Source organism: Gymnoscopelus braueri (genome assembly GCF_963280865.1).
Source record: "Gymnoscopelus braueri genome assembly, chromosome: 22".
NCBI classification, from domain to species: domain Eukaryota; kingdom Metazoa; phylum Chordata; class Actinopteri; order Myctophiformes; family Myctophidae; genus Gymnoscopelus; species Gymnoscopelus braueri.
The window spans coordinates 32,809,962-32,825,152 of NC_137624.1; the positions used below are offsets into that span (position 1 = coordinate 32,809,962).

At 38.9% G+C, this 15,191-nt stretch overlaps 1 protein-coding gene across 1 annotated transcript in view; it reads right to left on the reverse strand.

The window, feature by feature from the left end:
• Positions 1-5,195: 5,195 nt before the first annotated feature.
• LOC308078599 (F-BAR domain only protein 2-like) overlaps positions 5,196-15,191 on the reverse strand; it is an 89,971-nt gene continuing 79,975 nt past the window's right edge. Inside the window, 5 exon segments of the mRNA XM_080419834.1 lie at positions 5,196-10,548; positions 12,696-12,860; positions 13,260-13,324; positions 13,559-13,693; positions 13,695-13,762. Of these exon segments, the coding sequence (XP_080275960.1) occupies positions 10,526-10,548; positions 12,696-12,860; positions 13,260-13,324; positions 13,559-13,693; positions 13,695-13,762 (456 nt within the window). The 3' untranslated portion in view covers positions 5,196-10,525.

The following is a 15,191-nucleotide window of genomic DNA, read 5'->3' on the forward strand; positions in this document are numbered from 1 at the left end:
TCCGCCCACTTCACGCAGATATTTACGCGAGACGCGAGACTATGCAGATAAGTAAACCGGAGATGGTGTGTCTTGCCTCATCGCTAAAAGACGCTGATGGGATTACTGAAAATGTTTTTTTACTGTTCTGCTGAATCTGCTGTTTTTGCTATTTTAGAATGTTTATGCTGAAAAGTAACAGTTTTGGCCATAATGAGGTTTCCGCCCGACAGACAATATATTTATATTTATATTGTTTTTCAGGACTTTCAAAAAGCGTTAAGCAAAATGGGGTCTGGGGACCCCCAGGGGTCCTTTGGGGGGTTCCAGGGGGTCCCCAGCAAAATGGTATTATTAAATATGGCACTTTTATTGCTACTTTTAACTTTTTAATGGATCCTATGTAAGTAAAGCCTGATAAAAGTGTCAAACTCCCAAAATCCACCAGAATTCTGGAAATTACATCTACAATGTTAAAAATGTCCTGGGGGGGGACCCCCAGCGTGGTCAAGAACCCCCCACCCCTGGGAAAAGATCTCCTATTATAAAGGTCGATTGGGATCGGATCAGGAGTTGAACCCATGACACACTGTCAAGCTGGATCACCAATGTTATATGTACCTAGACCACTAGGCCAGTAGGCACCCTAAAATGATAAGTTTTGGGTAGATCAGGACCCATAATTAGTCAACACAAATCTTGTATTGAGGTCCACGGCCAAATACATTAATTCGGGGGTCCTTGATAATATATATTAAAAAATAAAAGGTTTGAGAACCGCACTGTACTACACTACACTATATCACAAAAAATACAGAATACTATTATTATATCAGTGGGGGGGAAATGCACTAATTGAGCAAATGTCAACATGAGCAATATACTTGATAGTCATGTGACTCATGAATAATAATAATAGTAATAATAATAATAATAATACCAGCTAACATCCCTGCCTTGTTGACATAATTATTTTAGTCTGCTTTACATTATGTTCTTTATGGTAGAACAATCATACAATCATATTTGATTTATTGAAGTGAAGGAATATATTCAACTATTTCTTTATTCACCTGTTTCCTAGGCTGTGTTTTCCACTTCCTGTCGATTTCATTGGATATGATTGGTCATCTGACCAGTTTCATTGGATTTCATTGGATCAAATTGACAGGAAGTGGAAAACACACAGCCTAGGAAATACATTTTGCAACGCACTACCCCCACTGTGCGCACAACCATATGACGTCCATACAACGTTACGTCCATACGCCGTGCATACGCCGTTGCAAAAAAAAAGGGGGAAACAGCGCCCCCTGCGACGTCGTATGGACGTCCAAAACGGACGCCCAGACGACGTCCGAGTCGGATCTCACTCATTCAGCTACTTACTGACTGAGGTCCTGACTCAGACGTCGTTTGGACGTCCGTTTTGGACGTCCATACGACGTCGCAGGGGGCGCTGTTTCCCCTTTTTATTTACATGGGTTCCCAGATTGCCGTATTTGTGCAACGTTGAATTATGGGTTTCGTATTGAGCTTTTAAGTGTTCACATGGCTTTTCCCAACCTGTAGCCTAAGTAACTCATGAAGACTATAATATTCTGTATCTGTGATGCCAAAAAAATGGTCATTACAGTGAGGTGACAAAATCCAGCCCTGAAAATGTTTAATCAATGCCAACGCAACAGTTATACAACAAATTATAAAGAACACTTAGTTGATTATTTATCTTATCTTTTGACATTGTGTAATCATACACTGAGTATGATTCAAATGCCAAATGAGCAACCCAAGCAAGCACACTACATATATGCTGGTTATTGGTTTAGTAAATAGATTTAGTGAGAAATTGTATTCTGTGGTGGCCAGTGGTTCTCAAATAGTGGGGTCCGGGGACCCCAGGGATCCTTGAGGGGGATAACCCTATGCCTGACATTTTACAAAATCAAAACAATCAAGTCAATAGTTGGTCAATCAAAAGAAACATCCATTGGCTTTTGTACAAGAGTAGAGCCCTGTGGCCTATACTTTACAGCAGGGAGAGATAATTGAATTTGATGGTTTTGAATTTCTTTATGTAAAATAACTGTGATTTGAACATGGAATCTCTGTGCTGAGAGTCTGAACATTAGATAGGAAAGAGCAGGGAGGGATTAGAACTCACGACCTCTGGATCATGTACACAGCAGCTCTACATAGTGAGCTATTACCTGACCGCTGTGACACAGCTTCTGTTCTCCTTTGACTATTTTCTCTTCAAATAGGTGGTGACTGGATTTGAACCAGCACAATCCAACAGGAAACGCTCCGGATATCATCGAAAATTATCCGCTGCCCCACTTTACCGGGACACTTGACTCTGCTTTCTGTGCTGTTTTGAAGTTGTTCTTCTGGAAGTCAGTCTTCCAGAAAAGCTTCAAATTAAAGAGCAGATGGAATTCAAACCCACAACCTCTGGATCATGTGCACAGCATCTTTACACAGTGAGCTATCAGTTGTCTATTGACACCTGGTTCCAGGGGGTCCCCAGAAAAAGGATATTATTAAATATGGCTCTTTTGTTGCTACTTTTAACTTTTTAGTGGATCCTATGTAAGTAAAACCAGATAAAAGTGTCAAACTCCCAAAATCCACCAGAATACTGGAAATCACATCTACTCTGTTAAAAATGTCCTGGGGGGGACCCCCAGCATGGTCAAGAGATTTTTACTTTTAAATAATGTGTAGTTTTTTAAATATTTAACTTTAAGCGTCCAATGCATTGTCAATGGCCATTTAAAGGAGGAAGAAAGATAGTAGTTTGAGTTTTTTTTAACCTTTTAGAATTTAGATGGAGAGTGAAAATTGTTCTTTTGGAGTTTTGAACTCTTAACCTTCTGTTTATGAACCCCTGATGTATCCCTTGAGCCAGGTTGGTATGGAAGCTACATGAGTATGTAATAGTTAACCAACCTTTTAGAATTTAGATGGAGAGTGAAAATTGTTCTTTTGGATTTTTGAACTCTTAACCTTCTGTTTATGAACCCCTGATGTATCCCTTGAGCCAGGTTGGTATGGAAGCTACACATGAGTATGTAATACTTAACCAACCTTTTAGAATTTAGATGGAGAGTGAAACATATTCTACAGAAGAATGGAACCCTAAACCTTTGGCTTATAAACCCCTGATATATCTCTTGTTAACCCACCTTTTAGAATTTAGTTGGAGAGTGAAAAAACACTGGAGAAAAAAAAACTGGAAAAAACACCTAATTTTGCTTTTGAACCAAGAACCTCTGGTTTCCAAAGCAAAGACTTATCTCCCACACCACAGGAGCATACGTGACCTCCGTGAGAACGAATGACTTAGCATTTAGATACATAGTGGAGTTCACATGCAGAGTGATGATCTTGCAAAAGGTAGATTTGAAACAACTACTTCTGCAGTCTCTGTTCTTTGAGTTCTATGTCTTACCATTATACCATCACCATCATGGTTCATACTTTTATTTGTGATGGAGCTGTTTTTCCCTATCACCCATATAAAGTACCGCTAACTTTCAGACAGGCGACAAGGAAATGCAGACTTGAAGACAGGCAGCCATTGGGTAAAATGAAATATTGTATTTAGTCAGACAGAGAGATCATGGGAAGGTTTACAGTGTCACAGGTGGCACGCATCATCGGTCGGCATCTCTCACACAATAAGAGAACTAAAAGACTGGGCTTTTACAGGGCCCGTTATCAGTTTGGTAACATAAACAATTACATCATAGGATGTGAGATCGATGAGTTTCCAGGCAAAGGTGGACTCCTTGGACTGGATGAGAGGAATGATGATACGTCGTCGTCAGTGGTGGCCATCTTGGTTCGTTTCCGTGGCAACCACTTTCCTCCAAGCTTATTTCGACTCAAGTTCATGTTAGGTGTCCGAAGTTGGTGTGACCTGAATGTTCCTAAAACAATCCGAGATGAACCTCCTAGTGTTATGGTTAACATACCAGCCTGGACCCATCAGAGCAAAATAAAGTTAGTGGGACTCTGTAAAGGAGAGAATGCTATCTCAGACTGGAGCCAGCAAAAATGGCCTTGCACAGAGAGAGAGAAAATAGGAGACTGCTTGACATTATTATATCAGAGATGACATTTTAAGCAGGTTATGACACTAGACAAATTATTATCAAAAAGAATAACTCTATCAATATGTAACAGAGTTTTTCTACATTGTGGTATTCGATTACTTTTTAGTATGTCCGAAAGCTTAATAGCTACTAAATAGTGTGTGGTGCATACTCATTTCTAATAATATGCCACATTTCTTTTCCGGGTCCCAATACCACCCTTTAAGGGATTTGAACCCAGGACCTCAGAAATATGGAGAGTGTCTTACCACAGTGAGCCAACATGCTCCTTGTTTCACTGTGCTTTTTCTTGTGTCTTATTGTGGATGAGAGAGAGACACACATACACACACTTCTCTGTATTTTGACTGTTTTTCATCTGTTTGTTTTGTAAAAGGGTAGGCGAAATAAGCAGGTTTTTTGTATTACCTATGAAATTTTAAATGTTACCACAAAATTGACTGAAATAAATAAACTAAACACACACACACACACACACACATATAAGGCCCCATACTGCTCCTTGCTGCGGGAGCCTGAGCGTCTGAATGATTGATTATACTTGCATATTGTTTTTATTAACGTTTTTCCGTTTTGTAGTCAATGTGTGTAGTGTTGTTAACGATTGGTTCCAATTTCCAGTACTTTTGCTTCTACTCCACTACATCTCAGAGGCAAATATTATACTTTATTATACTATTATACATTAACCACTTCAGCACTATATACATTTCGACCATTTGAAAATAGCCGATCTACAAGCTCACAAGCTCAAGCTCAGATACCAATACTTTTGTACTTTTACTTGTAACAGAGTATTACTACATTGCAGTATTAATACTTCTACTTAAGTAAAACATTTGAGTACTTTTTCCACCACTGCCCAAGACCAACCATACACTACATAGCTGGCCATCACAATGGTATACTATGACAACATGCATGATACAATGTTGTCAAAAAACGTCAATAGTATAATCTCTCAAGACAGATTCTGCTAACACTACTATACTGCTACATGATACTGTAAGCCTAAATCTGCTGGTCAGAAATGCACCTTTCAGAACAAAAGCAACCAAGTTTCTGAAAGCACAAAAAAAAACACAGAGTCCATGATGAAGTAGTCATATTTATATATTTGTATATATTCATATATTACACATTTAATACAGGCACAATGAGAAATCATAAAGTGAAGACAAATAACGTGGGTGAGATATTGGGTAAAAATGTACATTTCATGAGAATCATTTACACAATTTTTCTTTTCTTTTTTTTTTAACTCTCCATTTTATAATATCACACAATGAAAGAATGTGAAAGTGACCAAAAAGGACAAAAAAAAATAAGCCTTGATAATTTCTTCTGAATGTTTTGTAGAGACAGCAAGAACCAGCTTGCTATAATATTGAATCCGAGTACATCAGCTGTATTCTGTTCATGCATAGGGCTTGTCTTACTGAATACATCGGTACTTATTTAACCACTTGAACCCTCGCGTCCCTATTCAGGGCATGTCATAATAATAAGGCAAACTTTCGGTGAAAATGGCCGATCTACAAGCCCCACAACGCGAACTTGCAACGCACCGCGTTGTGGGCTTGTAGGCCAGCTATTTGCGATGAAGACATTTTGGTGTAGAGGGCAAAAAGGAGGGGGGCCCCAAGGGTAGACCCCTGGGGGACCCCGGTCAAGTTAAGTATCTAGGGTTTAAGTGGTTAAGAGAACACAATGGTTTCCAATTCCACAAATGGATATCTCACTTTACTAAACAAAGAAAAAAAAAATCTGATGCTACAATTTCAGGATTTGTAATGTAAACTCCACTTTAAAGGAATAGTTCACCCAAAAAATTACCTATTTTCTATCAATTACACACCCCATGAAGCCTTGAATTCATGGATATTTTTTTAGTTTTTGTCGCATTCTTAAGCCAATAATTTGATGACCTACCAGAGATTCCGCCGGTCATCAAAGTAGGGTTAGGAATGCGACAAAAACAAAACTAATCCATAATCCATTTATGGGGTGTGTAATTGATAGAAAATAAGATATTTTTTGGGGTGAACTACTCCTTTAACTAGCCTATAATATTTGGTTGATTAAAAGTACAAAGTGAGGGCTCGGATCGCTGGTGTAGCGGTCCGGGCACCTAGGCTCAAAGTAGCCCGTCAGCGCGTCGCGGGTTCGAGTCACGATCTCGACGGCCTTCGCTGCATGTCACTCCCCTTCTCTCTCCCCATTTCCTGTCAGCCTACTGTCCTATCAATAAAAGCCCAAAAATAAATCTTTTTTTAAAAAAAAGTACAAAGTGAGGCACATAATTTAACCCATTAAGACCGGGAACGCATCTGTGTCATTTTAAGATTTTTTTTGGGCTATCCAAAAATAGCAGATATACAAGATATACAAGCTCTCGCACTCGGTGCCGCGATATGAGCTTGTAGATCTGCTATTTTTGAAAAATCGTGGAAATGTGTGCAACTTCTTGAATATATATATTTTTAAAGCGAACAAATCTTTGCTTCTGGGGGTCCCTGGAACAAAACATTTTGAGATGGGGTCCGTGGCCAAATACATATAATTTTGGGTGGTCCTTGACATGAGAAAGTTTGAGCATCACTGATCTATAGCAACATACGTTTTTTTCAAAAAACTGTTAGGATTTAGAAGACATTTGTAGAATCCCCCATAAGCAAAGATTTGAGTTACAAATATTCGCTTTAAAAACATATATCCTCAAAGATTTGCACCAATGTTCACGATTCTTCAAAAATAACAGATCTACAAGCTCATAGCCTGGCACTCGGTGCCGCGCTATGAGCTTGTATATCTGCTATGTTTTTAATAGCCAAAGAAATCTAAAAATGACACAGATGCGTTCCCGGTCTTGAAGGCTTAAGTCACAGAGACAACAGATGAAGTGGCATTCTCCATTCATTTCAGGTTAGTAGCCTCTATATCTACACACTATCACTGAAGGTCTAGTCTTTAAGCCAGGTGCAAATATCTCTGTTAAACGCATTATAGAGAACAGCTAAACAAAATACAAATAAAAATAAAGAAAACCCTGATGGTTCAGAGTAAATAATGCCATATTAATTCATGTTTTTACCAGATACGGGCAGACATACAACATCGTTAATGACCAACAAGATGGAAATCGTTGATGTCGGGTGGAAACCTTCTGTATGTCTAAAAAACATTTCTTTTTTTATTATCATTTAAAAAAAAGCCGATCTACAAGTTGTAGATCGGTCTATTTTTACTCCTTTTGTGTGACACTGTTGAACAAACGGAGGTGAAGTTGAAATATAGAGATAAGAGATTTCTGCCCGACAGAAACGAAATAAGACCATCCTGTTTGACCAACGTGGGGACGACAGGTTAGAAAACATCTAAAGTTAGGTATTTTCATCGAGTTCCGAGTAGGTTTGAATGGCCATGTGATGCAGGTACTGTGTGAGTGGTGGACGGTAACCAAGTACATTTACTTGAGTACTGTACTTTCAAACCCCATTCAATCCGGGAACGCATCTGTGTCATTTTAGATTTGAGCTATATAACCATTGTTTTATACTTTGGCTATTCAAAAATAGCAGATATATATCTGCTATTTTTTAATAGCCAAAGACATCTAAAAATGACAGAGATGCGTTATCCGGATTGAATGTGTTAAAGCAATTATTTGAGTAGCTGTGCTTGAGTATTTGTATATATTCTTTTGTCGATACTTGTGACTTTCACTCCACTACGTTTCATAGACAAATATTGTGCTTTTTGACTCCACTACATTTCTAGGAAGGGAAAAAAAATGTGTACATTATGAATTAACCACTTTCAACAGTGAAATTTGCAGATCTACAGTAAAAGCCGACAGCAGAACATTGCACCGCAACGCGTTGTCAGCTTGTAGATCGGCTATTTTCGAAAACCTCAGATTTCCTTTTATATTTCTTCCGCCCTATAATGACATGGCCAAAAAAAAGAGAGATGCCAGGTTTAAAGTAATGAATGTATACAAACATCATCACTGAAAAAAAAGGAGAGATACACAATTAAACTGTATGGAACAATAGTGGAAGAATAAAGTCTGTCTCTCCATCAAGGAGAAGTATTGACCAACAGACTTCAATGCAGTGACCCTCCATTAGTACACAAGCAGTGGTTCTCAAAGTGGGGTCCAGGGACCCCCTCAGGGTTCCTTGAGGGGGTTCCAGGTCAGATCTGTATAACTCTGAGAGTCTTGTCAAGGACCCCCAAATTGATATGTATTTGGTCGCGGACCCCCATCTGAAAATGTTTTGTGCCAGGGACTCCCAGAAGAGAAGATTTATGTAAAAAAAAAATCTAAATTATTCAAAAATGTGCAAACATTTTGGATATTTTTCAAAAATGTAAAAGAAATAGCATATGTACAAGCTCGCAGCGTGGCACAAAGTGACGTGCTGTGAGCTTGTAGATCAGCTATTTTTGAATAGCCAACCTATAAATGGATCAAGTGGTTAAAATGATTGTGATGCTGCATTAACACATTTTGCTGGGGACCCCCTGAAACCCCGCCCCCCCCCCAAGGACCCCTGGGACCCAATTTGAGAACCAATGGTCTAAAGGACGAATAGAGCTCACTACTAAAAGGTTCAGCACCAACAACCAAGCATGGCAGTATTATGTCACAATAGCATCTAATCACAGTCATCACACTTGATTATTCAGCGCTGGGTACATTTTCATAAGGCATTTCAATAATTCATTTGGCCTAGGTTATGCTGTTATCGTTCAATGGGTACATAAAAAAGGATAAAAGGTCTATTGACAAATATAAAATTGAAAAAGACCAGTTATACAACAAAGTTGACTGATTTAACTGCATTTCACAAGTCAAAACATGATTAGTTCATTAAGTGGAAGACAGCTGGGCTCGGCTGCGTACGTACAAGCAAGCTAGGCGCAGGTTTTCCCTTCAACATCCCAACAAGTAAAAGAGTATAAAACGACTGGCGCAATATTGGTGCTATTCTCATTAAACTGTGCTTAATGATACACAAACACGATTAGAGAAAAGTTAAGATTTAGGCACATTTCTCTGTCAAAAGGGGCACAAAAGTGTTATGAAAGTGTTTCCATTTCAATAAAACTTGGGTGAAAACGTGAAGTTTTTCCTTCACACTTACTATGGGCAGCATCCTTTGAATCTTTTTATTGTGTGTGTGTGTGTGTGTGTGTGTGTGTGTGTGTGTGTGTGTGTGTGTGTGTGTGTGTGTGTGTGTGTGTGTGTGTGTGTGTGTGTGTGTGTGTGTGTGTATATATATATATATAGACACACACACACACTTTTGTTTAACAAGCAAGATTGCCTCAAGCAATTTTTCTCCATGAACCCTTCATAATTAAATTAAAATCCAGCCTTAACCGAAACAAAACAAAAAAGGGACAAAGGGCCCATGTTGATCACAGGACCAGGGAGGGATCATCGTTTAACCAGGCATTTTCCCATTAAAAAACCCAGAACCCCACATTTGGGTAAAAGTACAATAACACAAATTTGTTGCTTGAATATCCACAGTAAGAGGAGGCACTGAGGTCAGACATCTTTTTGCATTTTTGAAAGCACTTCAAAATGGTTTTAAAATATTATATCAAATCACATTTGTGCCACAAGTGTGTGAGAGAGGATTCATATTGTTTAAGACAGATTCGACCTTCATTGCACATGATCACAAAAAGAAAAATCAAAAGACAAAAAAAAAGACAAAGTCAACATATAAAAATCTTGAATATTCAGTGTTACTATTTACAGTTGGAGAGAAACAAGAGGGGCAAAACAAAGTGTTAATTCCCATCTTTAGAATCTCCCATCTATAATCTGTTTCATTTTACAAGAGTCTACAAGAAATATAAAAACATGAAAAGAAAAAAAAATAAGCTTCTAAAAATGGCCGGAAAGATTGTTAGTGCACTTTTTTTTTCTTTCATTTTTATGATTTCAAATATAATATAATTTTTTTATTATTATTATCTAATTCATACATTGTTTCTGACTTTATAAAAGTCAGACTTGATCAGAAAGCAATTACACTTTATATCATATCTATACATTTACTAACAGTTATTCCTTTTCCTTTTAAACAGTGTTCAATACTCAGTGCTACGGTACTTTACTGTAGTGAGAGTCTTGCTTCCCAGGTAAAAGCGTTTTAGACACCAGCACATAGATGGTTCCAGAGGTTTAAAAAGCGCATTTAGACACCAGCACATAGATGGTTCCAGAGGTTTAAAAAGCGCATTTAGACACCAGCACATAGATGGTTCCAGAGTTTCAGGAGGCGTTGCAAAGGTCTGCACATTCAACCGATCTTATCCTTTGATAAATATGTAATAAGGAGTAAAAAAACAGAAGAGGAAGGAAGAACCTTTTTGTTCTTGATCAAAGTGGTAGGCTTTACTCAGCAGTCTGCCATGTAACGCCCTAGAAAAAGAAAGAAAAAGATAATCACAATGTAAAAACATTTCTATTAAGAGTCAACAGAGATTAAATCATACAAAGGTTACTCATCGTTACATTGCTAAAATAATGGCCTATGTCATTTTTTGAGGACATTTATAAGTATCTCAGGAGTGTGACCTAGGCCATTTTATGCTGCCTAAGTCGCCTAAGTGACTTACTCAATAAATAATTTGGGTCAGGTTTACAATTGCCATTTAATTCTCCTATGTTATATAACTGACAGACAGCATTATTTGTAAGTCAATAGTCATATATTGCTATAAACTTTTAGGGTGAAATGATTACGAAATATCATGTAGTTTGTTTTGGTTCAGTTTTTTTCTGTTTTCTGAAAAACTATTTTAGCAAGGTGACGTCATGCAGATAGGCTATACAGTAAAATCCTCAGGGTTATTTTATATGTAACTCTAATAGTTAAAGCTTCAATGTCGAACGTTATTTTAACCAAACTGTAAGGTAGAATTATGTTAATATAATAACAAACTGTTATTGTTAAACTATTTGTGTCAGTGGTGGAAAGTAACTAAGTACATTTACTGAAGTACTGTACTTAAGTTCAATGGACCCTTCGCTAAGCCCCACCCACTCCACTCTGTGACTGGTGGTGCGAAGTTAGTCACACCCAGGCCTGGCAGCGCCTGGCAAACTTTGCTTCTCACCCATTGACTTTCATGTTAAATGATGGCTTTTCACCTTAAAAATAATCGATCATTTCAGGAGCAAGAGCTTCAAAATCTCTTCTAAATCTAGTCAACAAGGCCTGCAGTAGGCTATGCACTGGACAAATGTGCATGACATTATTTCAATAAACTAAAAACATGGGAAATGTTAGAGGGAGTAATAGCCATGGATACACAACGGTCGACTGTCACGACCGTCATGGATGAACTTCAACCTGGTGTTTGCACTTTCTCCATTTATGGCCCGTACATCTACATAAACGTTCATATTTCAAAAATAAAGTGCTTATCCCATGGCCACGGATGTTACATTTATGTACGGGCTCTCAGAAGTACCCGTATCATCCATATTGTTCAATAAAAAGCATTTTAATCTGATCGGTGGCAATTTTCTCCATGCGCTTTCAACTAGGCGACCCTATCGGTTTGTAGGTGTATTGCACTCTGATACATTATGAGAAAATGGCCACTGATCGGATTAAAATGCTTTTTATTGAACAATACAGAATATACGGGTACTTTTGAGAGTCCCGTGCATAATTTCAACATCCGTGGCCATGGGGTAAGCACTTTATATTTGAAATCTGAACGTTTATATAGATGTACGGGACCGTAAATGGAGAAAGTGCAAACACCAGGTTAAAGTTGATCCAAGACTGTAACAGGAGTTTTCATGTACCGCAGGGTAAGACTGCCAGGAGCAGTTAATAAATAGACGAACAAATGAATTAATATACTTTAACGTGCGGAATCCGAAACAGGCAGCGCTGTGATTCTGAATTTTGTTACGATTACAGTGATTAGTAGCCTATTATTGACACCACCTGGGCGAGTGAGTCGTATCGTGTAACTTTCCTGAAGAAGCTGTGTATGTGTTCAACAACACAGCCATTCAGCCTTGTAGTTTAAGTGCAGCTTTCAGCTTGGGAAAAGCAGCCTCAAACGGGTTTGGGTACGTGGTTCATAACATTGCGTTATCGTGGTATTCCTATTCTTGCTATTATATTGCAAATGATTGTGTGTGTGCGGGCGAAATAACATTGAGCTATGGCAGGTGACGAAAGTTTGCCAGACCTATGCCAGGCTAACAACGGTTGCTAAGCTGGCATTGGACATCGCTTTTTGGGGTGGGGTCTAGCGAAGGGTCCATTGTGAGGTATTTTTTACTTTACAATTTTCAATTTTCAATACACTTTTACTGCTACTCCATTACATCTAAAAAAATGTACTTTTACGCCACTATAATTATTTGTTAGTTACTTTGTAGATTATTATTGCTAGTTACTTTGAAGATTATTATCGCAAAAACACTTTAGACCTATATATATATACACTGGCAATTTGAAAATAGGAGATCTGCAAGCTTAGCTTTGCGAAGTAAAAAAATGTGAGTACGTCTTCCATCACTGATTTGTGTGCATACGGTACCTGTGGCAAATCTCTTCTTGTTGAGTGACAGTCTGTACCCAGAACCCTGCAGCTCCAGGTCCACTCCGGACAGGGTGCCGCCCTCGCTCATAAACTGCACCGCCAGGGTGGCCGGGGTCGACGGACCGTCCGAAAGGTCAAACTTTGCCCTCAGAGACCCAGCGCCTGTGGTCAAACACACACACACACACACACACACAAATATGTAGTGGATGTATGCTTTCAAGTGTTGTCGCTCATAGTTACTAGGGATGCACGCTTCATATGATATCCGGTATCAGCAATATCCGTCAACAAGTTGTTTGAACTAATATGTGCATCAGTAGGCATAATTTGATTGATTGAATATTTTATTAGGCAAAAAAATGTAATAAATGTAATAAAGTCCTGATGTCACTCCCGCTACCCCTGGGTCACGGAAGTATTTTTTCTATTGAAAATCCCATAGGGAAATCTTAGATCGCATCATATAAGAACTGTGTTGCAAAAAAAATAAAAATTGATGACTCTGGGATTTTCAATAGTGAATCCCTAATAGATACGCAAGAAACGTCTTTTTTTTACCTTCGTTTTCAGACTTTTCCGATATGTCGCTCAGCTTCCATAGAAACTTATTCTGCTCTGAATTCCTATGAGAGAAGGATGAAATGATACGTTCTTAGACACCCACACATGCAAGAAATATAAAAACATAAAAAGGGGAAAAAAAAGCTTCTAAAATGGCCGGAAAGATTGTTAGAGCACTTTTTTCCCCTTCATTTTTATGATTTCAAACATAAATATAAATTATTATCTATAAATATATATTTTTATTATCTATAAATGATCTTTTTTATTAACGTGGAAGGGGTGATGCTCCTTACCAGATGGCGTTGGGTAGAGCCTGCATGTTGGTGACGCCTCCATCCATGGGGACCAGGATCTGGACGTTGGACAGTGCGCCGGGACAGGCCATGGACTCTGGGTTGTAGCGGTAGTCCAGACGCAGGTCTGTGGTGCTGGGTGGGGCTGCATTTCCAGTACACAGCCAGGTTCAGAGGAGTGGACTGGATGCCGTTAGACTGCACCTGCACACACACACACAAACAAAGGTCCCACAGCTTTCAAACCTGGCCGTCCCTAAAATCACCACTGCACCACTGTATACCAGGGGTCTTCAACAGGGGGTCCTCAGAGTTACTACAGGGGGTCAAATCTTGGTGTGATAGGGAACATTATAGCTGAGCGGCTATTTTCGGAGAGTTGGTGTAGAGGGAAAAAGAGCAGACCAAGTACAGAACCAACGGTCAAGTTGACTAAGTATTGAGGGTTTAAAAGGTTAACTGTCTGAAAATACACATTAAACTTTTTCATTGATTCCATAGTTCGATTCATGCTAATCTGCAACACAGTTTTATACAATATGTAGTGGGGGGGTCCCTGCTTCATCTCTTTCTCAGCTAAGGGGTCATTGGGCCGAAAAACGTTGAAGACCACCGCTGTATACGATCCATCCCACAAACCCAATGCTGATACCTGTGTTGTTTGCACCTACAGTACAAGACAATGGCCGGGTTTCCCAAAGAGATGCTGCGTAGGCCAGGGAGTTACGTGCGGTCCTTACGAAGGGTCTTACGTGCGGTTTCCCAAAACCGCATGTAAGAGCCTCTCTCCACAAAGGCTACGCGGTACCTTAGCAAGCACGGAAGGTCGGAGCTGTCCTCGATGCCAGACTAACCGATTGTTCCACTGAGTTTGGCTGTAAACAAGTGGGATTGTACTCTGCCCATCAATAAAAAAATGCTGAAAATTAACACGCTTTAAGCGCTGGTGGTAACTGTGACTGCACAATACCCTTGTTTTAATTTTAAACTCTATGACTTCCTCTTTCTATATCAATGTAGGCTATAATATGAAGATAGATGGTGGTGTACTGTGGATGTTTAAAGTAATGGAGTGCAACGTCAGGCGCGCGTGTACACACTTGCGCATACACGTGCACGTGAGCGATCCTATTTAATATATAGGCCTATTTATTAACCCACAATCGAATGTTATTCTAATTCATTTACTTGCATAATTCTTTTGAAAATAGCAGATCTACAAGCTCACAACGCGTGCGTATTTTCAAAAGATTTGTATACATATTAAACTTGTGAAATGGGACATTCTGCAGTTTATGTATATTTAACCCATTGAGACCTGAAGCCGATTCTACATGTCTCCTAAATCCCAACATTATTCTGAAAAACGTATGTTTCTATATCAATGGTGCTCAATCTTTTTCATGTCAAGGACCCCCAAAATTATATGTATTTGGCCGCGGACCCCCATCAAAATATCTTGTTCCAGGGACCCCCAGAAGCAAAAAATTTAGTTAAAAATGTTCGCTTTAAAAAAATATATATTCAAAGATTTGCACACATTTTCACGATTTTTCAAAAATAGCAGATCTACAAGCTCGTAGCGCGGCACTCGGTGCCGCGCTATGAGCTTGTATATCTGCTATTTTTGAAT